The sequence below is a fragment of the Leptonotus elevatus genome, chromosome 14 (genome assembly GCF_054856555.1).
Source record: "Leptonotus elevatus isolate MCC_2025b chromosome 14, RoL_Lele_1.0, whole genome shotgun sequence".
Lineage (NCBI taxonomy): Eukaryota > Metazoa > Chordata > Actinopteri > Syngnathiformes > Syngnathidae > Leptonotus > Leptonotus elevatus.
In genome coordinates, this window is record NC_141252.1 from 19,380,364 (window position 1) to 19,407,450 (window position 27,087).

The window sequence follows — 27,087 nt, forward strand, 5'->3', positions numbered from 1 at the left end:
CGCATAACCAACAGCTTGCCCTGTGGAATGTAGTTTATCTGGCATTCAGACAATTCTCAAATTCCACATCGTTCAGACCCCATATATTTCAAAATGGCAGCTGTGACACTCTTTATTGATATGTATACTGTATCTACAAAACCTGATCTCAGACTTTATAGGCAAGTGGTATGAGACGAATGCAGATGCAATTTATGTTCCGAGCTGGTTGGAAAAACAGTGTTTGATTGGTCAGGCCACGTTTCCGGGGTGGGCGTTCGTCTCCTTTTGCTCTGTGTGTGGATGTGGAAATGATGACAGTAGTGTGGGAAGAGCGAGGAGGAAGAGGGCGGTAGACGTCTGAGCTGCGGAGCCCAAGAACCGAGCAGCACTAAAACTTGTCAGAGTAAAACTAAACTGACATAGCGCCTGAAGAACTCCAACTGGTTGGATTAAAGTGTACTGTTGTCAACAGAGGAACGTGAGACTTCCTTGGAACTGCGTGAGTACTGTCGCGTTTTGGCACCACATGAAGTGGCTTTGTTATCAACAGGTGCTGCAGGAAGGGGCAAGTGAGCTAGCTAGTTAGCTGCTAATATTAGCCTGCTAACTGTAAGTTAAACAACAACACACTGGTAACATTCATTCGGCCTGTTCAGAAAGTGCTATGATTGAGGGACGCCAGCAAACAGTGTTTGAAACAAATGGGCGTTTATCAGCACCGATTTGTTGGCAAAGACGTAACTTTGGATAGTCTAGTCTCTCAGCTAGTTGTCACCGCGCCCTGCCCACATACAACAAAAACATGTGAAATCGTGGACAAAGTAATTTACGATGAAATAATGAGAACTGACCAACAATAAAGACTAACACAAAACAACAAACGCTCTTTAAATTCGGTCCTCACGTAACTTTAATTACGGACGAGAAAGCATAACTCTTCTGTCACTGATGCAGCTAAACATTATTTTAACATTATTATAATAACTGTTACATTCGTGTACTATACCAGTTTTGTTGACGTAAATCTATTAGCCATGCCTGCCGAGGGAGGCGTATGATGTAAAACTGTTTGTTGGGGTTATTATCGCGGATGTTACAACAGCTAACCCATTACATCACATATCAAAATGCCTATACGCCAGAGCAATGTTTCTCAAATAGAGGTACGTGAAGGCACTCCAGGGTGTACGTGAGATTTTAAAAGAATAATTAAAACGTAGCATTCATGCAAAAATGCTTTAAAAATATTTGCTAATTTATGCAAATACTTCACTAAAATTTAAATTCATAAAATAAATGTTATTGAACTTAATTGTCCTAAACAACCTGAGTCTCCCCATAGCAGAATGGTTCGACCCAACCTGTCTGGCACCTCGCATCACCTGTCAATCATTTAAATACTTATTTATTTTTGAGAACACATCTTTACTATGACCCCCAAAGGATAACAGTTAATGGTGACAATTTTTATTTGCACATATCTATAATTAATTTTAATTATTTCAGTCTTTCTTAGTAACATCTTTTTTTATTTCCAAAAAGTTCAAGCGATTAATGAAATTAATTTCAAAAATGTAATAAATCAGACAATGATGGCACGACACTCAAATTTAAGTCTTTTCTCAACCAGAAATGCTTTGTGTTGGTAAGGGGTACTTCACAGGGGGGCATTGAAAAAAAGGTTGAGATTAGAACCGCTGTGCTAGAGGATTGTGTGTGAGACATTTTTATATATTTGTGTGTCAAGTACTTAACGATTTTGTTCTGTTGCTTGGTGCTCTTCTTTTTTTTTTTTTGCTTGACCCACTGACCTCACTGTCTGAATGAATTTTCAGACTCACAGATTGGCACCACACAATCAGCTGATTTGCAGTTCTCTAGGATAGTGGTCCCCAATCATTTTTGCACCATGGAACAGTTTTGCATAAAGACAAGTTAGGGTGATAAAGACAAAGAAAAATCCTACGCTACTGCAATATATTTTTTTTCCCCCAATGCAGCCAAAATAGATACACTTTTGGGGCTGCATCAACAGCAATGCCATGATTGGCACACACACACACACACACACACACACACACACACACACACACACACACACACACACACACACACACACACACACACACACACACACACACACACACACACAACATGAAGCCTTATATGACCGGTTTTGGGGATTGCAATTTAATTCACTCGCTTTGGTACATGTCTCAAATCATTCATCCTTGACATTTGCAAAACAGGAAGTGCATTTCACAAAACAATTTGTAGCGAAACACCAATATGGAAAAGCCACTATCTTTCTCAAAATCCCTAGATAGTCCCTCAAAAGTAAATAAGTGTGTCAATGATCATGTCACTGTGACACAGTATGTCAGTCGCCGAGTTTACATGAAGACTTTTTTGTCATTCCGATTTAAATCATTCCGAATTAAGATCTGTGGCCACCTGTTTACATGTGACGTGATCCATTCTGTTCTGCCATTTACTTGCTCCACTCTGTTAATGTACGTTCTAGGGATGCACGATAATGCTATTTTCAACCGATACGATAAACCAATAATTTAGGAAGTGCCGATGTCGATAACCGATAAGTAAGCCGATAATTGTTTGCAAAATGAACTTGAATACGAATATACTTTCAAATCCTAACGTGTACAAATACATTGAAACATTGTGTAAAGAATCATGAAGCAGCATTTTATTGATATCTCTGCTTCAAAGACAACCAGTAACTAATTTTCAGTTTGCCAAAACAAAACAGTCATGTTTTAAAAATGCAACACAGAAAAGAAAGCCCACACTGGCGACTGCCATGTCGCCATGATGCATCTTCTGTGAACATGAGGTCGTGTGCATAATGACGTCACAAATATGCAACACCACCATAGGAGAGTGGAGGGGTTGAGGAGTTGGGCACAACTTGAGCCACAACCACAATAGATGGACCAACGTGGCATGTCTATTATTATCGGCGGATTTCTTTATTATCTGGTTTATCTGTATGACGTTAAATTGGTTGATAATTGCCGATAATTATCGGCCACCGATATTATCGTGCATTTCTAGTTATTTTAGTAAGTTCTTTATAGGGCTGGGACAATCCACTTCTGTTCCGATCCAATCCGACTACTTTGGTGGCGAACCGATATGTATTGCGATCCGTTTTTTTTTTTTTTGTTTTATTTTTGGGATTTTTTTTTAGCTAGTATTAACCTTAACCTATGTATTTAAAAAAAGAAAAAAGAAACAAAAAAGGGATCATCCGTCCGGGATCGCCCATATTACACTCACTCATGGATTTATTTATTTATTTTTTATCAAGAAAACGATATTATCATGCATTATCAATGTCAGCCATCTGTCTTGGTAATTCCGTAAATAATATCAGTAAAAGTGGGGATCCGACAAAAGTTTTCCTTTCAAAACCATTGCACATACTGTGCATACATTGCTAAGAATGTCCAAAAAATGTCTCTCAATCCGTACCAACATTACCGTGGCCATCTCCACCTTATGCCCACTTTGATCAAACGATTAGCTTCTCCACATCTGATTTAAAAGAAAAAAAATAAGGAAAAGAGCAGCCCACGTTTTTTTTCTAAATCCCCAAGATATGAATGAACGCAATCAATGCTTTCCGAGAGGCTTTTCTTAAACTGAATTGTTGGCAGGTTTTTATGTATTACATTTAATCTATAAAAGTTAGGACTTGCTTTTTAAACACGTCTAGTAGTCATTCATCCATTTTCCGAACCGCTTCTCCTTACGATGGTCCACACCAAGCTGGAGAGCCTCCTCGCTGAAGCTCCCCTGTTCCGGTGCTCCAATGTCCAGATATTCTCTGCACAAACTATTCTGACTGGCGTGCTGAATTTTTTCAAAAGTCCAACTTTTCGATGGTGTGCGCTTTGTTCAGGTGCCGTTGTGGAGCGCTCTAGCCGACAGTTGTCGCTGCCACGGCAAGCGCCGGCCACACGAGCGACGCTGAGCTGCAAGCCTGCACATTTATACGCTTGTGGCCTTAAACCAGTGGTGGGCAAACTCGGTCCTCAAGGGCTGGCGTCCTGCAGGTTTTGGAGGTTTCCCTGCTGCAACGCAGCTGATTCCAATCAACAGGATCATTAACCAAACTTATGCAGAGCTTGCTGATGAGCTGATCATATATCAGCTGTGTTGGAGAAGGGAAACATCCAAAACCTGCAGGACTCCGGCCCTCGAGGACCGGGTGTGCCCACCCCAGCCTTAAACATTTCTGGCAGAAAGACAGATGTTTGCCCCGCGATTGCTGCATCGGCGGCGTACTAGCTAGGAGGCTAGACTCTAGTTTGTGTCTTTTTTGAGTTGCCTCTAAGCTGCGGTGGTGCAGTGCTGCCACTTATCGGCTTGGCAGGTTAACTCTTTGACTGCCAGACGTTTTCAGAAAAGGGATGCCGTCAGTGCCAGCCGATTTAAGCATTTTGACTGATCTTTCAAGGTCCACAGAAAATGTTCTGTTTGGACTATGGAAACACACATATTACCAAATGAAAGATTGAACTTTCATCTTTCATCAGAAAAAAAAAGTTTGTTTCTACCTTATTCCGTTCTTTAGTAATCAACAATAGAAAATTGTTAGTTTCACCCGATTTCGCTTGTTTTGGACTAAAATACGGAGAAATCAAGCTTTTAGTGAAACGATATTATTTCATGCACTCTAGTGAATTTTACACTTCTTTTTGTCCATGAATGATGCCACCAACACCTAAATAGTGCTTTACTTCTATAAAACACTACCACCAAGAATGAAAAAGTGTTTTTTGATAGCAAAATACGTTTATTTACATTCAACAGTGTAACCATTTGACAACAATTTGGCAAACTATTTACAAATGTGTGCAACTGTGGTGCTATTTACAAATATGTGGATGTTTCAACGACAGTTTTTCTTTTTGTGAAACACTCCCCTGCGTGCAAGGAGACGCAACATGATTTGCACAACAGATTAGTTTTACTGCGATTGCCTCTTCGCGTGCAGAAGCTACACTTTCTTGCAGGCCGTTTTTTCCGGGGAATAGCAAGTATATACTGCAGTGTGTGTTGCCATCAAGTCTAATATCAGGATCATGCTACGGTTATGTTACGGTGGTGTTACGTCTGGCTTCCTCATGTCCTTCAGTTGCTATACCGGGTGGTAAGAGATGTTCTGATCCATCTTATCCACTCCATTCATGGTGGCATCGTAGTCCAGAAACAGTGTCTTCTCCATGATCAGACTGTACCCGCTCCTCCGATGAATATGCATTGGACTCGGGGTACTCTTCATTGTCCGACCGAAAGTCCGCATGTGCAGCTCCGGCGTTAGCAGCGCTAGCCGGTGATGCTTTATGACGTGAGAATAAAGGCCGCGTCCAACTGTGGCGTCCAACTGTGGCGTCAACCTCGGGATTCACCATCATCATCGGGATTCACCATCATCATCATCATCAATGTGCATTGGTCGATGCTTTTCGACAACTCTCCTTCGCCCGATCGAATACCCGGTCGGTTGTGCTGCGCGTTTTCCGGCGTTAGCCGCGCTAGCCGGTGAGGCTTACTACGTGATCATAACGGTCGCGTCAAGGCTTCCAACTTTGGCGTCAAGCTCGGAGTCATCATCATCATCGACATCAATGCGCTTTTTAGTATTGATCGATGCTTTCCGTCTTTGAAAAAAATGCTCAAGCGTGAGCTGCTTGCAACCGGTTGCTTGATCAGCCATTGTTGCATCATCAGCCATTGTCTCCTCAAGACTCTAGCTCCGCCTCACGTCTTCTACTGACGCCCACGGTGGGCGGCCCATTCAACCTTGTGCAAAGAGTCATCGCTGCCATCTAGGGGCCAAAACGAGTCATTATACTAACTAGATCTGCCTGATACTTTCAGCACAGCTGCCCAAGGCTTTCATCCACCCGTTTCCAAAAAAACCAAAAAAAAACATAGTGAACGTCTTTTAACGTCCTCGGCGCCCTTCCGTAGGTTTATACTAAACGTTTTATAACGTTTATGGCGGTCAAAGAGTTAAGATATGACAGGCACCTTGTAAGAAGCCGGTGGTGCCGGCGCTGCACGGCAATATAAGGTATCCAAAAGTATCGATACTCAATGGATCAATACTGCGATTCGGGACGGACAGGATTGCGATGTATTGCCAAACGATATTTCGTCCCAATCATCGTCTTCGATATTATCGTCAACTTGGCTTTCACGATGTCCAATTTGACATTATCTAGTTTTAATACTATCTCTAAATCGGGGGGGAAAACGGCTCAATTGATTGGCTGAAAAGTAGGAGGAAGTAATGAAAGTTCTCATTTGGCGAATTAGCGTGCATAGACGGAAGAGGAGGAAGTGATACGTCGTCATTCTGCAAATCAGCGGGCAGGATTCAGTCACGTAACTCGGTGGCGCCAGCCGTGAGGAAGACGGGTGAAGTGTTTACAAGTGACAACATGGAATCAAAGTCCCGTATAAGTTTTGCCGCAATTCCAATTCCTGAGGGGAAAAAAACGTTGAAAAATAGATTTTTGTAAAACAAACATTTCAAGAATAACTTGGACTTAAATACTAAAAAAAAAATTAGTTTGTGACAGCTCAAACATCTAAATAATGTTTTCGTGCAATAAGACAACATTCCATATGGTGCTTTTGAGGACAAAATAACAGTTTATTGCACATATAAATTAACAATTGGCTGGTCTGACGGAAGCTCTGCCGCAGCATCTCGACGAAGGAAGCGTCATTCCTGGACGTGCAGCAACTTGATCACTGCCATCATGCTTTGATGACCCGATAAGGGTGCTTTTTTAAGCCAAAAAGCAATCCTGCAGGGTTAACTGTTTTGTTCTGCCGATCGCTCATTTTCAGTAGTGACAGAGGACGCTCCCAGTCCCAATCTACACTTCCTGTTTCTCTTCTTCTGCAACAAGATCCTTGCGTGATACTGGCTGAATTTATACTTGCTGCCACCTGCTGGCCGTTTCGTTTCAATGACATTGCATTCAACCCTAATCCTTCAGTCAGAAGCTGTGCCAGCCCCTCCTGTACACTTGTGCATTAAAAAAAAAAGCTTACGACATATTTATACGTCATATGTATTGAGAGAGTTAATGGCTGAACCCCTGGCAACAAAAGCAAGCACGCCCCTAAGTGAAAATGCCCAAAGTGTCAATATTTTGTGTGGCCACCATTACATTCCAGCACTGCCTTCATTCTCTTTGGCATGGTGCTCCCGGATTACTTTAAACACTGATTCCTGCAGTCTTTCCGATACCACGACACTATCTCCATGTTTGACTGTAGGCAGGCAAGACACACTTGTCTATGTACTCCTCACCTGATTGCTGCTACACACGCTTGACAGCATCTGAACCAAATAAGTTTATCTTGGTCTCATCAGACCACACGGCATTGTTCCAGTAATCCATGTCCTTAGGCTCCTTGTCATCATCAAACAGTTTCCAGAGCACTGACATGCTGACCTCCCCACACCTTTAACTTCTGCAGCAATGCTAGCAGCACTCGTACATCCATTTATACAAGACAAGCTCTGGATGTGATTTTGAGCATGTGCACTTAACTTCTTTGGCTGACTGAGGCGAGGCCTGTTCTTCTGAGTGGAATCTGTCCTGTTAAATCGCAGGATGGTCTTGGCCACTCTACTGCTGCTCAGCTTCAGGTTTGATGGCTATCTTCTTTTAGTCTACGCTATCTTTATGTAGAGTAAGCATTCTTTTTTTCCTTATTTTTTTTATTTTTATCTTTAGAGCGTTTTTTTCCCATGAGGTGCCAGATTGAACTTTCATACTTGCACCTTCACATCTGAGACATTGTAACACTGACAAGTCACATGACACTGGGGAGGGACAAAGGACTAACTGTGATAAATTTGGACATTTTCACCTTGGGGGGTGTACTCACTTTTGTTTACAGGGGTTTAGCTATTAATGGCTGTACATTTACACTGTTATATAAAGTAAGCTGCACTATAGCCTGGTTTACATGAAGCCATGTATTCCGATTAGAATGAATCAGAACGGCCAAACAGAACGAAAATGCTCCATATAAACACCTCAATCAGAATGAAAAGGCTGAATCCGAATGGAATTTCATTCGGAATCACAGGAGTGGTATATTCCTTTCGTCAATCCGAACGCGCGTCATGTATACACTTCAATCGGAATGGCGAGGCTATGCTGTATTTGGTCATGTTGCTGAGGTGATGAGGCCAAGGCTGATATTTACGGAGACTGATTAAGCTAACCAGGACAAGCGAATGGGCTACCATCCAGCACAATACACAAGTCCTCTGTTCTCTGGAATGTACTCTCACTCTTATTCTCACTCTCTCTGTGACCTGATGGACTTAAAATTAGGCCACATACTGACCATTTGCACCGACGTCACGTGATCACGTGATTGCCCTATGACGGACGGCGGAAGGAAATGATTGTTGAATGGAAGTGGATGTGACCCGGAGCGACTTGGCGACTGCTATTTTACAAATTAAAAGTTATTATTGCCTATATTGCCTGTAAAAAATAAAAGCGAAGAATTTGCAGATTACATGCACGTCATGGCGCATGATCAGGATTAGGGATGTTCGATACCACGTTTTTCCCGACCGAGACGCAACTCTTGAGTAGTCACCGATACCACTAGGAAATAAAATTCCCCACCCATAAATGACAGATGATTTTAAAGTAAGACCTATATATCTCAATTTATATGTTTTCCTTAAAATTGCATGACGTTAATGGCAACTTTGTAATCATATAAGTTCTTATTTCTTGACCCTGTTTATAAAACAGCCGCAGGAGGGCGGCCGATAATGGTATTGGTTACCGCCGTGAGTACCAATATCTTAAAATAAGACTTGTATTGGCACCAATACCGATACCTGGTATCGGTAGTCACCCATCATAGTCAGAATGATACCACCTCTGCCTCAATTTGAGCCAGGAAAAACCCTGTTTACGTATTTATTGATATGGCGCTACGTTTTTGTCGAAAACTGCCTAGTCTCGCACTTCTCCCGGGGCTCGATGCCATGTCTGTGACGCACAAGCGCAGTCGTGTTCATCCGGGTCATCTGCGATGGAAAGAAAAGCATTATTGGTAGTCTAGTGTGTCATGGCTAGCCCGTGTTGGCAACAGAGCCTGAAACTTCAGGCACATCTCTCAACCAAAATACTTAATACAAGGTAAACATCCCTTTCATGGCACCACGGCAGTGATAAAGCAGCAATTAAAAAGGAAGCATGTTATGATTGATGCCTAATAATATTTTTGGCATAGTGTATATAGTCATGTCTGGAAGCTAGCATTTGCACAGTGTGTTTAACATGATGTTCTGTTTGGCACACTAACATATTTGTAAGGTTTACAGAGGCTTTAGTCAGCAAACTCGCGTTTATTAATAACCAAAACAGTTTGCCGCCGAACGCGCTCCCTCACAGAGGTCGTTTTCTCTCTTTTGACTCGCGAGTCGCGACCACGCACAGTGTTGCGTTTATGAACTCGGACATAGCAAGACTCAACAAAACATGACAGCTTTGCCACAAGCCCTCAACGGCCACACATTACAATAAAACACAACATAGTTCGTTATAATATGCAGTACAGTTGCAGTTCCTCATAATCTTTAAGGATTTATTTCTTTTTTTTCCCATTTCAGGTGCATATCATATTTTGTTTGTGTAGATCAATTTACTGCTTTTAAAATACACATAATAGTGAAGCAAAACAATATATCTAATAAATGTTAAATAAAACAAAATAAGTTTTCATTTTAGTTGTAAGTATTTTCCTAATTTTATTCATCTGATTTCACTACCTTCTAGACCTATATAAAAAATAATAATAAGCTTAGTCTCCAAGAAGAGTGAAATATTATAGTTTCATAGTATTAGTGCTACTTTGCATAGTTTTTGGTTCAATTTTAAAATACACTGATTTACAGCAGCAACAACAACAAAAATCTAAAGCCACAATATCATCATTAATTTATAAACATGTCAGAAATTATGGTACAAGCTACAAAATCTAATCAAAGTTCAATATACTATAATCTTAATTGTCTTCATTATTAATGTGTACATACTTTTAAAGAATTAAAAGTATAAACTAATGATGGTTTTAAAAAGAACAGCTGCTTGTTGGTGCAATATGCTGCCATTTACATATCGTTGCTGTCCTGTGAAAAACATGTCAATTTTTGTCATTTTTTACATTTTTACATTCATGAGATAAAACTGAATACAGACATCCCAAAAACGTTTTAAAAAATGGACATAAATGTTTTCCACAGGACAACGACGATATGTTCCGATTAGTCGACTAAGCACGACTTCTGTTGGTGATTAATCGACTAGCAAAATAATCGTTTGTGGCAGCCCTAATATATTGGCACTTCTATTCCTGTTGACAGAGGAGCAACATTATACATATATTTTAGTGCTGTCAGGCGATTTCAAAACTATTTTGAACAAAATGTAATCTAAACTTCCACAAGCTGAGGTTCGGTGTATGGATGGCATGAGATGAACTGATAATAGCTGATAATAATAACCCACCGCAAGCTAGGTTACAGGATTACCTGCGAGTGAAAAGAGTCTTAAATGATAAGTCAGCATGGAGCAGGATGGAAAGGACCGTCAATGATGCCAGACTTTATTTAATGCTCTATTTATTTATTTTTTCTTCAGAATGAGAGAGGTGAGCCCAACTATTATCGAGTCTGAACTACTCAACTATGATCCAGGTCAGGTTATTTTCCTGCCCAATAGGTGAAGCTAACATTTCACTATGGCCAGCTTCTTAAACCAAAGCTTGAACTGCCAGGGATTGAATCACCAACAGCCTTTTAGAGCTGTGACTGAAAGTGGTCAGTGGTCAATTATTAAGAGGATGCATTTGGCTGTGTGTGGCCAAATGTTCATGAACGAAACCAAAATGTGTCTAGATCTTAGGCAGGTATAATCTTACTTTTCTTACATGTTAGCATGTGTGATGTTACTGGCTGGAGATCGATAAACTGTAATTTTTTAAGCATGTTTATACATTTTTTATCATCTGTCTATATGATAAATTGAGGGATTCGGAACTGCAATCCATGTTTACATACATCATGTGTCATGAAACATGAAGTCTGTTGGATATGTGGAAGTGTTAAAGCCATTGAAATGTTTACAATATTGGTATAATTGACACAGTTTGTATGATTTATTTTTTCCAACAATATATTTATAACATTTTTTTTTAAAGGTATTGTCCGATCGATTTGTTTTGGCCTGTCTGGGATTTTTCTGGGCACAAACTCAATGTTTTCCCTCCAGCCAAGCCGCGGAAGCAAGCAACTGTCAGTGACATATGCAAATATCACTGTGCGAATCCCCGCTCCTGATTGGTGGAATGGTTCCATGGACATGTTAGGAGTTTGATTCCTGTGTCTTGTCTGCATATGTAAATTCGTGGACTGGTTTCACAGTTGTTTCTGGTTGACTGCTGTCCTCGACTTCCTCGAGCACCAGTTTTGAATGTTGTGATATAAGTGATGTGTACAAGATCAAACATCAAACACAATAAATAATATTAACAAAGATATTCTTTTCTAATTTAAATATACTAGAGCTCCTCTGAATTTAGCGTTTGTCATACGGAAGGTTCTGAGTTTTACTCCCTCACGTTGCACGGCCTACATGTTATGTGAAGTTGCTTGCAGATGAGAGAGGCACATGATTGGAGTCTCTGCTGACCAGTATAGGGGCGCCAGGATGCTAAAATCTCGCCATCACACCACTCGTAGTGAAGATTTCACATTAGGTGGTAAGCTTTGGTGGCACGTGACTGGGTGTGAACGGGTCTTGGTGTGTTTGTTTTTGTGTGTTTATGCACACAGACAGGTCACCTGTACTTGAAAGTTTGGAATGTTCAATAAATTGTATTAAATTAAGTCACTTATTGTCTGCACTCTGCAGTCGGGGAAGCAGCTGCATGTCACTTTCAGAATTACCTGCTTTTCTTGCCAGACTGGATCTCAAATCAAACCTGCCGGACATTCTCTCATCCATGTCATGGTCAGCCTAAATCTCTGATTTCAAGACTGTTTCTGCGCAAACCATACCAGGTGTAGTCCTGTGTCCTGCTGTCTGACCCATTCTGTTATACTAAGTGATATTTTCATTAGCGTTAGCCAGGTCTACTTTTCACAGTCCTAAAAGCATGTATGATTTGGATGTGAGCATCTAATGATTGTATTTCTACAACGCTCAGCATGTCGCACATATTGGCTACAGAGACACCGACAGACATCCTCACGAAGAAACAAGATTCACACCATGTTGTCTGGACTCTTTTGCATTGGAAGTCTGTCTGAACATGACTTGTGTTCTAAAGCTACCTGTTACAAGATTAAGAACTCACTGATAGCTGGACCGTGCATGTTGATTTCTATCACAAATTCAAAGAGCTACAAAAGTAGGGCTGTCGCAAATTAATCTTTTTAGAAACGATTATCCTATCCCTGATTCCATCAGGTTCATCATATGAAAATAAAAGTATTTGTAGCAATTGTGGCAATCATATCACCTTCAACTTTCAAACAAATAAGCCCATTTCAACTGATTAACAAAATTCAATCCATATGACACAGTAGAGCGTGCAAAGCATGATGCCAGAGGCCAGCACATGAGTGCCAGTAACATTCACTTTGTCCATCTCCAAGTCAAACATGTTCATTTAAAACACAAAAATTGTAATTTTATGACAACTACGCGAGGTTACGCTCCATAGTTTTTGTGCTTCTCTGGTTTATAATACACTGGCAATGTTTTTAAAACAAAGCATATTTGTATATTAATAACCAATGCAATCCATTTGTTGTTTAGTTTTACAATAAGCTCCAACTGGGTCGCAAGGTTCAAAATAAGCGTCACCTACTGCGGGTAGTCAGAGGTCTAGGGATGCTCTGTGCAATTTATGCCACAGCAGATAGCTAGCAACAAGCTTTGGCTGGCTTCTGGTGCACATAAACACGCTGTGGAGTTCCTCCAAAGTTAGTAATCATAAAGAAACTACATTTCTGAAAAGTCTCACAAAAGGGGTGATGAGAAAAGATGGAAGAGCCATGCTAATTGCTAAAATAACCTAAAATTGACTCGTCGAGCATGTTTAATCCAGGAATTAAGTGCTTGGTGACGGGGTCCACTTATCACAGACATCTGGCTAGAGCCGGGGTAAAGTGGGAAAACATCCACCTTTGAATAGCAAAATTGCAGGCAAATTAATAAGTGTCTGAAGCCTGGAGAGAAAATCGTACTTGCTAAACAGAACCAGAAGTGAATTTACTTCTGTTACAGTGTATGTCCGTCATGAGGAGTGAGCATTAAGGTTATAAGTATATTAATATAGTATAAAATATTTGTTATCAGCAATGTTATTTGTTGCCACAATAAAGGTGGTCCCAAATTTTGATGAGACTTTTGAGGTCTTTACAATGAATGTTCGGAATTGTAAATAAAGTTTTCAAGTGATTGACCGGTAAATCTAGGTGGCAAAAGACAAGTTGGGTCGAACCATTCTGATATGGGGGTGATGCAGGTTTTTTTTTGAATACCCTACTGAATATAAAATACAAAATACGAGCCAAACAAGAACTCAGGTGTCGGCATCAAGGTAGCTCCGTTATATTTCAAAATAAAACAGTTTGGGAACTCGTTTTTTTAGGACGGAAGCTGGCTAACTACTTAGCTTGACATGAGTCAGACATTTTGAAAGACAAAAAACAAGCTCAAAATAAATAAAAAATGACAAAACACTATTTAAACACAAAACGTACTTACCCATGGTAGAAGTGCCAGAAATAATGTCCAAAAAGCATATTGATGTGACGACAGAAAAGCGTGGCTATTGTTTACCAGTAACGTTATATATACACGGTTGTTATTGCGTGAACTCAACTGTCCAGCGTGAACCCTGGGGAATCTTGTGGTTTCACAAGTGCAGATTTTCCGACACGTACAGCTCTTGTAACGCATTCGGTGTGAATTGCAGTCCATACGGATGCCGTACAGAAACCGCTCCGCAGTCGGTGTGAATTCATCGCTCTCGAGTCGCTGTGTTGCCGCGTGCGTACGGGGCAGCGGGCCGCCTGCTGTGTAAAGCGAGGGGAGAGGGGGACGGAAGAAGATTTACCGCAATTGCCCTGAGTCTGGTCTCTCAGGCCAGGCAGGCTGCAAAGCATGACCTGCGGATCATAGGGTTTTTGATCGGGAATAAAAGGCTTTGATCAATTATTCCAATCACATACTTTTTCAGGAATATCGGCAGATCATGATCGGTGGCCAATCGATCGGAACATGTCTACTACCAGTCCTTTAAAATGATAGTATCAAGTCATTTATGCCCACTAAATATCACAGTACGGTACTGGTAACGGTCCTGGTAAAGTTTTAATCATACTAACACTCCAAAAAGTCCCACCCTTTGTGTAAATATTGTAAGGTATGTGTGTGTTGATCACACAAATACATGGTCTTGTATACACACATACCTCCCCCCAGCCGTGGAATTTTGTTCCTAGAACTGCCTGGCATTCCTCACTCCTGCACCATGGGATCTGAGCATTGTGTGTGCGTACACACGTAAATTTACAGCTCTGCTGGTGAGAGACAGCAGATTAAACTTAATGTTGTAGCTGTGATAAAGAAAACTCAGCTTTTTAAATATGACTTAAAAGGACAGTGAGAAATTAAATGGAGTAATAAAATAAAATAAGAATATACTAAAATAACAATTGAAAACAAATACTGGGTGCTCCTGCACGATTTGGCCTCTTGGGGGCAGCGTGGTGCCATGCATCCATGGTGTACGCACAACAAAAGAACGATTTTGATTGAATTCTATTAAATTAAGTCTTTTTTCACAGATTGGGATAATTTACACAAGTGATTAATGTTATCTTATCTGTGGGCATACGTTTCCACAGCAAGAATATTCATTATTTGAAGGAACATCACCCCCGAGTTGTTGCTCATTTTTGTTAGCATTTGAATGGGTTCCTCTATTCACTGTAGCATTAGCGCAAGGCTCGCAATGTGTTAAAAACAAAGCATGTTTTGTATTTAAATATACAGTGGATGTAAGTTTTCTTGTTGTGTGTTTAGTTTTACAGTTAACTCCAATTGATGTGTCATTAAACAGCTTAAAGGATGCTTAGTGACGGCAGAATCACATTGATTCGCTCCGGCCTTGCAAGGGTACTTTCACAACATAGGGAACTTGTAAATGCACCACGCCATCCGGCACATAAATCGTTTTTCTTTTATTATTATGTTTTACAGATCGAGAGAATCCAAAATTGAAATCATTTAAATTTCTATTAATCGTCCAGCCCTAACTGTAGGGATGGATTTTCACTTGAAATTACTGATATACATATAATTTTCATCCATCTCAGCGGGTGGCCAGGTTGCCACTTGCTGTCCACTGAAAATTACATCACAATTGCTCAGGGATTAGGCAACCTTTAGTGCATGGATAAAAACAGGTGAATTTTGCTTAATTGATATTTCACAAACGCAAGATTAATCAGAATATCATGTTTAAGACTTGTCGGGGTTGCATACAATATATTAATGTAAAGAATTTTGGGCGGATTGACTTCCACTTAAAGAAAATAATCTGAAAAAATGTATTTAGTTATTCAGCCACCGATTGTGCAAGTTCTCCAACTTAAAATTATGGCAGAGATCTGAAAATCTTGCGTGATTTCCACAATATAAAAAATAAAATAATAATGCATCAGTATTATATAGTACTTTTTTGAGCACTCAAAGACGCTTCACAATGAATACATTATTCATACATTCGCACATTCATGCTCTGGTTGTGGTCTGATGGAAGCGTGGCTGCCAGTATGCGCCTACATCCTCTCCGACCACCACCAAAACATTCACACCCAGCCGTACACTGGAGGCAAAGTGGGTGAAGTGTCTTGCCCAAGGACAAGACGACACGTTTTGGCTAGAGCAGGATTCGAGCAACCAACCCTTCGTTTACTGGATGACTTCTGAGCTACGGCCGCACCACATTTTCACATTCTCTATTTCTGTTTTTATTTGAAGTGGGTGAACTTGCACATGGTAGCTGACTAAACATTTGTGTGCCCCACTGTATTTAAACATTAAAAAAAAAAAAAAGTATGCACAAGTTAAACTTTTGGTGCGTTTGCTTTCTCCACTAGGTGCAGGTAACATGGCTGCCATGTTTACTGAGCTACCCTCCTAGAAATCCTTATAAAGTGATATAACTGGGCAACCCTGAAATCTGTAGTTGTACACGTTTGTGGCTCTAAGTGTGTGAGGGATGACCACCTCTCATCTGAATGGCCATGTTGCTGGCGAGGGAGGAGGAAGAGGAGGAGATGAAGAGCTCAGGGTAGGACAGCAGCACAGGGAAATGGCCGTCGACTGCCCAGGAGAACTCGGGAGCCGGACATTGCCAGTCCGCCGATCTGCTCAACTGGAGAGAATAAGACAACACCAGGTATGCAAACACACCATATGGTTGCATGCACTAAAGATTTTACCGAAAAATATAGTTTCTATTTTTACAGTATCTTTCATGACTAAGACGGACCCTGACGAGAATAAAAACTGAGGATATTGGTCATTCCATCCTTGTTCAGTACATAAATGTTCTTTTTTCTGACAGTATTTGGTATTATATTTGCTTTGTTTGTAGAGAAACTTTGCCAATTGGCAGCCAAACGTCTCATAGTCTCACGTGCGTCCTTGACTTGTGTGTTTGCTAGGAGGACCTGCGTCGCCGTCGAGAGGAGGAGGGTCGGCAGCTAGATCTGAATGCCTCACTCAGACTGAAGAAGCTCTCCCAGAATCCCCACATTGGCATTGACAACCCCACATTCCTGCAGGACACGTACACGTCACAGCAACCGCCGCTCGGCAGTCGGCACACTTTGCTTGGTATGACAACATTTCAGTATAAATAAAGTATTAGAAGTGGCATTTATTTCACTTTTGGAGCATACATCAATGGACCTGTTAGTGAAAAGGGTGAGCTGTAGAAGAGGAAGCAAAGCTTGGAGTGAAAGGAATGTACGGAAGAACATGTGGGAGGGAATTCCACAGGGAGGGAGAGACAGACATGAGAGACTCCTGGAAGCAACTTAATTAAATCTCTTGGGGACTGTAATGTTTATACATGCTCTACTCTTCACTAGGAAATGGGACAAAAGCATTTTTCAATTACTGTGAAGCCAGTGCAAGGCAATATTCTCATTATGCCCTTGGGCAAGAAGTTTAGATGGTAGAAGCTATGAATTGTAATATCAATGTTATTTTCTGCAGAGTTGGAGGAATTGCTGCTCTCACTGAAGCAGGTCCGGGGCTGTCTGTCCGACCAGCAGAGTCAGAATGACATAGAGCTGGTTCTTGCACTACTTAACAAGGTAAAAGATTGGGCATTTAAAGAAGAACACTTGGTCAAGTTCAATAAGGATAGTTCCTACATATGGAGATTTTGGAACAGTCATTGCCATAGATTTTTGCTATCGAAGATAGTTCAGTTAAACTCGGGAATATTTTTGTTTATTGCGTGGTTTGTATCAAAAGCTGATAACTAACAGTGATATTATGTTACTTTGTACACTGCTTTACGCCATGAAACTGATCTTTTAGTCCTTTAAGAACAGAAGGCACATTTTAATTGTGTTTTGAGATCGGGGAGTGTGAGGTTGAAGTTCAAACATTTGCTCTTGCTGCAGGACCCTAATACAGGGGTCACCAACGTGATGCCACCGGGCGCCAGGTAGCCCCTGAGGAATACATGATTAACCAACAGGCCTGTTCTAAACATAGCTCATTAGTGAAGGGACATTATTTTCTATCAATGTTGTAGAAGTGATTATTAGAACGTGTGAACGCTAGCAGAGATTTATAGAAATAAAGTGCTGCATTATTATATTTTTGTTTCCTAATAACTGTGAGAAATATTAAACATGAGCAGTGTCTTTATGTAAATAAACATAAATTTTAATACAAACATACTGTATAAATGTAATTTGGGTAAATTTGTTATTTCACAAGCTTGTGTCAAACTGGTAGCCTTTCACATCAGTACCCAAGAAGTAGCTCTGACTTTCAAAAACATTGGTGCGCCATGTTCCACATTCAGTGGAAATAAGGTTTCAAGGAGGGAAAAACATCCAGGTTCTTTTGACTTGCAGTAGCTCCGCCCCCAACAGCGAGTAATCAAATGCATGAAATTCTCTACATTTTGGTCCCCTGTCTTCATGTAGATTAAATCTGAGGTCCATGAAAATTAAATGGCCATGTTTGTCTTCCTTCTCCCATATTATCACTTCAAGTAGGATAGTTAAGTTCAGTGAAACCTAGTAGAGTACATTAAAGTTGGTGCTTATAGTTTTTGTTTCTACTCTTGTAATTCTTCACGTGATAATTTAATTTAAAGTATAATTCCTAACTGTAGAGAGAACTTGCTTGGATCAATCTAAAACTCAATTAAGCACTTTTAAAATGTATACACATTTCTCATACATTGATCCCCGTTTGTTTTAGACCCACTCACAAGGTGCAAATCTGACATTATAGAGATTTTTTTTTTTTTAATGAAACACTTTTTAATAATTTTCCTCTTTTAAAAGTATTCCTTGGCTCCTGGCCTCAATTTGTCATTTACACAAATCTCCAAAGATAAACAAATTGTTCTTGCTTGAAGCTGTTTCTTTCTCAATATTAGGTTTACTAAAACACAGACTCATAAAACAAAGAATTCAACACTGTTAAAAAACACACACACACACACACACACAGTTAAAAACTGTCCCAGGTTTTAACGCTATAGCATACAGAAGGCTTCGATGCAGGCTCTGAGCTGAAGAGAATGCTTGAAGCAATGGTAGTTATTACAAAAAACGGCCAGCAGGTGGCAGCAGAGTATAAGCGATCAACCAGCACCATGTTGCAAAAAGTTCTTTCTCCACTGTTTTAAACAGATTTGTGAATAATGCTGCAAAACGGATAGAAAAATACTTTTTTTCCTAATGAAGGAAGATAATTTTTATTTTGGTAGGTTCCATGTTTTTGTAGCAATAGAACACAATATTCTGTGGGCCTTGCAAAATCAGTCAAAATCCAGTAAAATAGCCGAGCGCGAAGGGGGTTGCTTCAGTGAAATGGCTGGGAGTGAAGGAGTTAATTACCTGTTGTTAACAATAAATGTAAGCATCAAAAAAAAAAATTCATCATCAGCAGCATGTCTTCCAGTAAACCTCAACGGCACAATGTGGTACTACACTGATGGCGCACTACTCTAAATTCAAACTTGCCTGTCTGTTGTACAAACCTGGACATAATAGTTGGCAGATGTTTGCTCTTGTTTTTACCCATTTCTGTCGCTAAATGTTTGTGTCTAGTCGGATTTCCAGTCTGCACTCAAGATCCATAATGCTGTGGCCAACAGCATGCACAGACCCTCTCCCCCATACCCGCAAACACACCAGGCACTGCAGCTGGCACTGGAGGTAATGTGTAACTGATGATCATCTTGCACTTGACCCCACGACCACAGCTTGAGAGCATAAGGTCCAAGCTCCTAAGCCACCGCCTTGTACAGCTCTGAAGGCATCAGGGAGGGAAATTTACTGACTACATTGTAGCACAACCTAGCTAAACGCCCAGACTTGTAGCCTACTGGAAAGTGCAGCTCCGAAGGCATCGGGGAGTGAGGTTTACTAAACGTCCTGTCGCACAGCATTAGCTGAAATCCGTCATAAAAACTCTTAGTCCCACATCATAACATCATTCTAGGGCAGAGGTGGGCAATCTCGGTCCTCAGGGGCAGGTTCCTGCAGGTTTTGGAGGTTTCTCAATTCCAACACAAGCTGATTCCAATCAACAGGATCGTTATCAGGCTTATGCAGAGCTTGCTGATGAGCTGATCATATACCAGCTGTGTTGGAGAAGGGCAACATGCAAAACCTGCAGGACTCCGGCCCTTGATGCCCACCTCTGCTCTAGGGCATGGGTAAGGAAGCCTGGTCCTCGAGAGCCACTGTCCTGCCTATTTTTTTAATGTTACATTAGATATTTGTTTCCCTCCAACACACCTGATTTGATCAACAGGATTGTTCTCAAGCTTCTACAGAGCTTGATAATGAGCTGATCATTTGAGTCAGCTGTACTGGAAGAGGGAGACATCAAAAACAGGCAGGACAGTGACTTTTGAGGACCAGGGTTCCCAACCCCTGCTCTAGGGGTAATGCACTTGTAATGCAATAATTCTTTGTTTGTTGGTCATTAATGCAAGACCCACATGTAATTCAATAGTTACCTACTGACTAACAGCATGCTTGCCATAGTGTATAATTTTGGGTCATGAGCACGGATGGAAATGTAATAATCTTTTTCAGACCCAAAATTAATTTACACGTTAAATATAATTCAATATAGACTTAAGTGAAGACACTTTTATAAAGAAATAAAACACTTAAAAACACACACACACACACAACTATGTATTACTCTTAAGTGAGGGAGGACTACAGCTTCTCCATTGAAAAAGAGTCTCCTTCCATAATAACATAGAGAAATGTTTCGGCATACAAGTTCAGGAAAACTTAAAAATCATAAAGTGGGGTGTCACATGGTCATTAAAAAGTTTAATTCACTGCAAAAAAAAATTGATCATTTAAAAAAACGCTTTTTTTTAATTGCCTTGCGATTGCGATAGACACACGGGGTGACCCGATATTTCGTGTTCGATCTGAACCTAGCACTCAACAGACATTTTTGTCAACTAAACAGATCTACTGTATGGATCACTATACTCAATTACTCAAAAAAGCTTCAAATGCCTAATAATGTAAACACAAACAATTTAGTCTGTGTGTTAGTGTGGCTGCAAAAGTCTAAGTCATAATTCAAGGAAGAAATTTTCCCATTGTCTTGCTTACACTTTTGTGTTTATTTTGCATCAATGTTGTTGATTCAGGTCAGAAATCTCTGCCAAACAAGTCAGAACAAAGAAGGACTGGAACTCTGCAGTCTCCTGTCAGACATTCACTTCCAGGTGAAGACTCATACCTTCTTAAACTCTATCAACAAGTTAAGAAAATAGTAATTTGGTATTTGTTGTGAGTAAGTTCCTATGGAATGTCCGTGTCTTTATGCTGCAGTCTTTGCTGTTGGCACATGACAGCATAGCAGAGAAAGAAATGGAACTGGAACCACTGACCAGCCAAACAGAGACACTGACACAATGGGGAGGAGAGACTGTAAAAGTTGTTCAGATAGAGAAGGCCCGAGACATACCACTGGTAAGACAAGTGATATACAAACAGATGCAATATTATAACTCTGATTTGAATTTCTGATCTGTGATTTGTAATATCAAATAGGTCTACTGTATTGTCTTCGTGTTTAACATTTATTTTGTTTCTAATTACAATAATGATGCCTTTTTGACTTGACTTGACTTTTTTTATTTTTATTAATAGGCCGCCGATTATAATCGACTGATTATTGCCCTTCAAACATCAGCCAAAACAATCGGCCGATTATTTTCCCCTAAAAGGTTATCATCGAAGAAAACCGAAGTTTCGGACGCTGTGAAAGTACCCTGAATGCACCATTTTGCTTGCGTGGCATTAGCAACTAGCAAGTGTGAGGCGTATGTTATTCTGGTTATTCTTATTCTGTTATCCCTAAGCGTCCTTTAAATTGTTTAATGACACCCCAGTTGGAGTTAACTGTAAAACACACGGCGATAAGAATTACATCCACTGTATATTTAAATACAAAACATGCTTTGTTTTTAAAACATCGTTAGCTTAACGCTAATGCTAAAAGTGAAGGGAGGGTCCCTTTCAAATGCTAACAAGTTATTTTAATAGAATTCAATCACAACTCTCTTCTGTACTCACTTTAAGTGTGTACACCATGGATGCAGGCACACTGCCCCAAGAGGCCAAAATGTGTAAGAACAGTCAGTATTTGTTCTTACTGTTTTTTTCAGTTGCTAATAGTTTAGTTTATCCTATTTTTATTTCACTTACGCATTTTTCTATTTTGTCATTGTCCTTTCAAGTTATATTTAAAGTTGATATTTCAAGCATTCAAAGACTTTTTCTCAAAATTCAAGGATGCAAACACCCAAGGATTTTATTTTTTTTGTGTTAACACACATTTCCACATGACATGGCACGAAATACAATCCCCGAGGATTCAAGTTAGCCCAGTACTTGTGAAAGTAACACAAGATAAAAATATATAAAAGAAAAGGTTAATGCTTTGCAGCAGTTGTAAACAAGTAAAAATTGTTTTATTATTGACACATAAATCCATACAATAACCTTGTATACTTCATGAAATTTGTTGATAAGGTCATACTATGGACTTGTCATTCAAAGTAGAGAATCTTAATAGCGAAAGTTTGTGCCACCCATTGAAATGGAATTGGGTGGGGGGGAAATTTTATGCATTAAATATACATTTTGAAATAATTGGCAGGAAAAAAAATCTGCGTCTGCCTCAAAAAATGCATATCAGTCATGCCCTACTTTTTTTTCTGACCTGACTGGTCACTGTGCGTATGTATGCAAAAAATGTGGCAGCTGTCATCTCACACCTGGTCTGTCTGTTTTTTTTCTGCAGGGGGCGACGGTCCGTAATGAAATGGAGAGTGTGATTATCAGTAGGATTGTTCGAGGCGGAGCAGCCGAACGAAGTGGACTTTTAGCCGAAGGAGATGAAATTTTGGAAATAAATGGCATTGAAATAAAAGGGAAAGATGTCAACCAAGTCTTTGACATTCTAGTAAGAATACACAAATGAACAAAATATTTACCGCATTTCTTTAGATGTATTTAAGTTTGTGTTACCGTATATATGGTACTGTTAAAAGGCATGCATTATTAAAAAAAAATGCTTAAAGTTGGAATTATTCTGTTGGAGCTCCACAGCAAAAGTGCAAAACAACAACCACACTATCCAAAAGTAATTTGCAAAATGTCTTTGTTTCAGGCGGACATGCACGGCCTCCTGACCTTTGTACTCATTCCGAGCACTCAGAGCAAACCTCCCCCAGTCAAAGAGAATGTAGTAAGTGCTGAAGCAGTGCTGACATCTACAGTCTATTGCTGATTAGTCTAAATATGTCATAACAAAAAAAATATTTGTACAAAATCTAATTGCATCCCATTTTCTCCTCTTCCTCTTTGATTCCTTTAGGTTCATGTGAAAGCACATTTTGACTATGACCCATCAGATGACCCCTACGTGCCATGCAGAGAGTTGGGCTTGTCCTTCCAGAAAGGAGATATTCTCCACATAATCAGCCAGTCTGACCCAAATTGGTGGCAGGCATATAGGGATGGGGATGAAGATAATCAACCTTTAGCTGGATTAGTACCAGGTCCTTTAAAAAATAATAATAATAATTTTAATAAAAAATCTTTACTGTTTATGATGTATTGAATCTTGTTTGTTTTTGTAATAGGGAAGAGTTTCCAGCAGCAGAGAGAAGCCTTGAAACAGACGATAGAAGAAGACAAAGAGCCTGAGAAGTCAGGTTTGTCTTCATGACAATGTCAGAATTTTGCAAATGAAATGTTTTCAGGTATTTACACCAGTGAGGTTCATGAATGGTGAGGCACTGACTCCGATGCAGTCAGATCAAAAAATATTTGACCAAAATAGAAGATTGGCCTGTATTTAAATTTTGACCTTAATTAAAGCATTTGCTTTCAGAGTTTTTAATAATTTATCAAACAGTTCTGCACAGGACGGAAGAGGATTAGGGCCAGTGAAGAGGAAAAAATGGGTTGGCAGGATTCTCACTTTAAAGAACTGACAAAAATCTAAAAATTCTGACTTTAAAGTGAGAATTCTGACTTTGTGACGTAGAGCTATGAATTGTGTGTGTGTGTGGGGGGGGGGGGGGGGTCAAAAAGTCAGAATTCTGAGAATAAAGTGAGAATTCTCATCTTTTTTTTTTAATTCTCATTTTAAAGACAGAATGCTGAGAATAAAGTCAGAATCCTGACAACCTTTTTTTTCCTCTTCACTGGCCCTAATCCTCTTTTGTAGTTCAACATTATAATAAGAAAAAATGTATATTTTTAAAGTTAAAAATAATTTGGTTTTACGTTTTTTATTCGATATGTTATGAAAGCAGCTATTATATAGTTACCCTGTCTAATGTTTTTAACAAACAAATCCTTAATTAATTTATTTATTTATTGGAGTCAAACGCTGTTACCTCTAGTGTTAATTATAGCCGCCATTTCTAAATTTAGTTTGAGTTTGTTTATTAAAAGGACAGTGTGCAGTAACATTAAGAAGATAGCTGCACCAGATTTAGCACAATGCTAGTTTCCATCTGTAGTCCCCATAAATTAAGATAAGAGCAAGTTAAAATTACATACGAACAACATGCAAAGTGCCAAATACACACATCAAATTACAAGTCTTAAAAAGTGCGGGATTATAAAATACAACAATTTAAAAAATCTATAACAAGCATAAAATGCACAAGTCACTGAGGTAGTAATCGTAGCAGTTATTGTAGCAACAGCAGTTATACTTTTAGCTGTACCCATCAGACGGTACCCATGAGGGTATCGTCTGATGAGCATGTACCCAAGTAGTAGTAATGTGCACAGGACTGGTATTCAAGAAGCCAGCCTTTTTATAATTTTGCCGCTTCCAAAGATAAGGAGCTCCTGATGTGTTTAAAAGTAGCAATGTTAAATTTAAATTTACGGCATACCGCTTTAACATGGTTATTAAATTTAAGTGTGGGATTTAAGGACACACCTAAGTATTTGACTTATTCAACATTTCGAATCATGAAACTATCAGCATAGATGTTTGAGGGGGGGTGGGGGTATTATATGTGATTGTTTTGTCTGAGAAGTACATAGAAACAGTCTTCTCTGTGTTCAGCGTGTGGTGGGACTTGTTCAACCACACAGTTGCTTTAATCATTGCACAAGATAGTTTAGCTGCAACAGAATTTGCATCGGAGCCGTGGGTGGAAAAAAAACTGGCAGCCGCTTACATCACGACATTCACGTTGTCACAGATGGAAGGAAGGTCATTGATGTACAGACTGAAGAGCAATGGCCCAGTATGGACCCTTGGATTACCCCTGCGGAGAAATTAAAATTACCGTCCCCACAATGAAATACGGTGGTGCGAGTATTATGCTGTGGGGGATGCTTCAGTGCATCTGCAACTGTAAATTTTGTCAAGATGGAAGGAACCGTGAACAAAGAAAAATATGTGGACATTTTGAAAGAAACCCTTAAGCAGTCAGCAGTAAACCTAGGTCTGGGTCATGGTTTTAACTTCCAAAATGACGAACGAACCAAAACATACGACTCTCTTGGTGAAGAGCTATCTCCAGAAGACCAAAGTGGATGTAATTGAGTGGCCTGCACAAAGCCCTGACTTAAATCCCATTAAAAATATGTGGGGTGACCTAAAGAAGAATGCCTATGCCAGAAATCCATCAAATCTGGAGGAGCGGTTTGCCAAAAAAGAATGGTCTGGCCTCTGAAGAAGTGTGAGAGATTTGTTGAAAACTAGAACAAACGACTGCAGGCTGTTATCCAGCTAAAAGGATGTTCAATTGACTATTAGGATTCGTGGGGCTAATGATTTTGACCCTGGTAGTTTTTGTTTTTTGTGGAATATTTTCATTTCTGCGTCAAAACTAATATAATGTAAGCATCCAAAATGAAACTAGGATGTCTACAAAGGCTGTGTTAAAAAGCTGCTGCTCTGATTAAAAGCATTTGGGAAATTCTTTAAAAACAATGACATTTTGGTAGGGGGGCTAATAATTCTGTCCTCAACTGTATGTTATTGTGATTTTTTTTCTTTTATTCACACTTTTTTGCCATGAAACAACTCCCACATAATACTTCCGATTTATACCATTCAAATTTCAACTTGCTTGAAAAATTCACGCCTCCCGGGGTATATATAATCTGATTCCACATTACTTACAGTATTTGCACTATTTAACGTTAAATATAAACTTTTCCCCATTCATTTTCAATTGGACATACATTGCAATTTTTCTAAATCCCACTTTCCACGCCCACTTCCATACATACTGTAAGAGCCATTTCTGTTCACTTGTTTATTTGTTAAACCTCCCACCACTTGGGGAAGCAGTGGTGCCCATTTGCCCTGGCCTCAGACTACTTAATCAGTTGGATGATGAGTCTCAGGTGTGTAACCAGTGGTAGAAGAAAAACAGTTTTAGACCGTGGTTGGTGGCGTGTTGTGTCATTATGGACTCACGTTTTCTGTCCAAGTGTAAACAAAATTGAAACGAACTGTAAGTAAAATAAATCAGCATTGTGAAGTCGAAACTGGAGTGAGTTTTCGTAATTGAACCACGCGTCAAAACAACAACCCACAGGTAACCATGGTGACCTGTTTTGATTGGCAAGAGGGTCACTACACATAAAACCTATCATCATCACCACCTGTCAGATACTGCTCAGTGGCTCAGTTGGTAAAGTGCATTGTCCAGGAAACAGGAGGTCACGGGTTTGAATCCCACCTTTGACTGTACACTGCAAATATATCCATGGCCATTATGCTAAGTGATATACATGTATACCAACTGACTATCAGATCAGGAAATAGGGCTGGGTATTGCCAACAACCTCACGATACGATACGTATCACGATACAGGGGTCACGATACAATACGTTTCGTGATACATATGGATCCCAATACAGGTTCTTCAAGGCGATGCATATCCCAATGCTTTACATTAATTTACTTGCATTTTTAGTGTAACAGTCATATGTACAGTATACCTTAATGATATGTCCATTATGCTGGATGGCAAAAAATACTTTTGTTAGCAGCTCTTCTGGTTAACCACCAAGCGGCATGCCTGGTCTAAATGTGCAAGCACTGGAGAGCAGTAAATATTGGCGTGAATTTTTTTTTTTTATATATATATATACAATTTCCAGTCCTGAACATATTGAAGACCATTTCAGATTTGCCAAA

At 39.8% G+C, this 27,087-nt stretch overlaps 1 protein-coding gene across 1 annotated transcript in view; it reads left to right on the forward strand.

Moving 5' to 3' along the window:
- Positions 1-290: 290 nt before the first annotated feature.
- Positions 291-27,087, forward strand: part of pals1a (protein associated with LIN7 1, MAGUK p55 family member a) — a 30,308-nt gene continuing 3,511 nt past the window's right edge. The window contains exons 1-11 of the mRNA XM_086094322.1: positions 291-481; positions 16,250-16,551; positions 16,820-16,991; positions 17,376-17,476; positions 19,463-19,570; positions 21,040-21,117; positions 21,224-21,364; positions 22,701-22,862; positions 23,070-23,147; positions 23,277-23,460; positions 23,545-23,616. Of these exons, the coding sequence (XP_085950448.1) occupies positions 16,372-16,551; positions 16,820-16,991; positions 17,376-17,476; positions 19,463-19,570; positions 21,040-21,117; positions 21,224-21,364; positions 22,701-22,862; positions 23,070-23,147; positions 23,277-23,460; positions 23,545-23,616 (1,276 nt within the window). The 5' untranslated portion in view covers positions 291-481; positions 16,250-16,371. The remainder of the gene's footprint in view (positions 482-16,249; positions 16,552-16,819; positions 16,992-17,375; positions 17,477-19,462; positions 19,571-21,039; positions 21,118-21,223; positions 21,365-22,700; positions 22,863-23,069; positions 23,148-23,276; positions 23,461-23,544; positions 23,617-27,087) is intronic.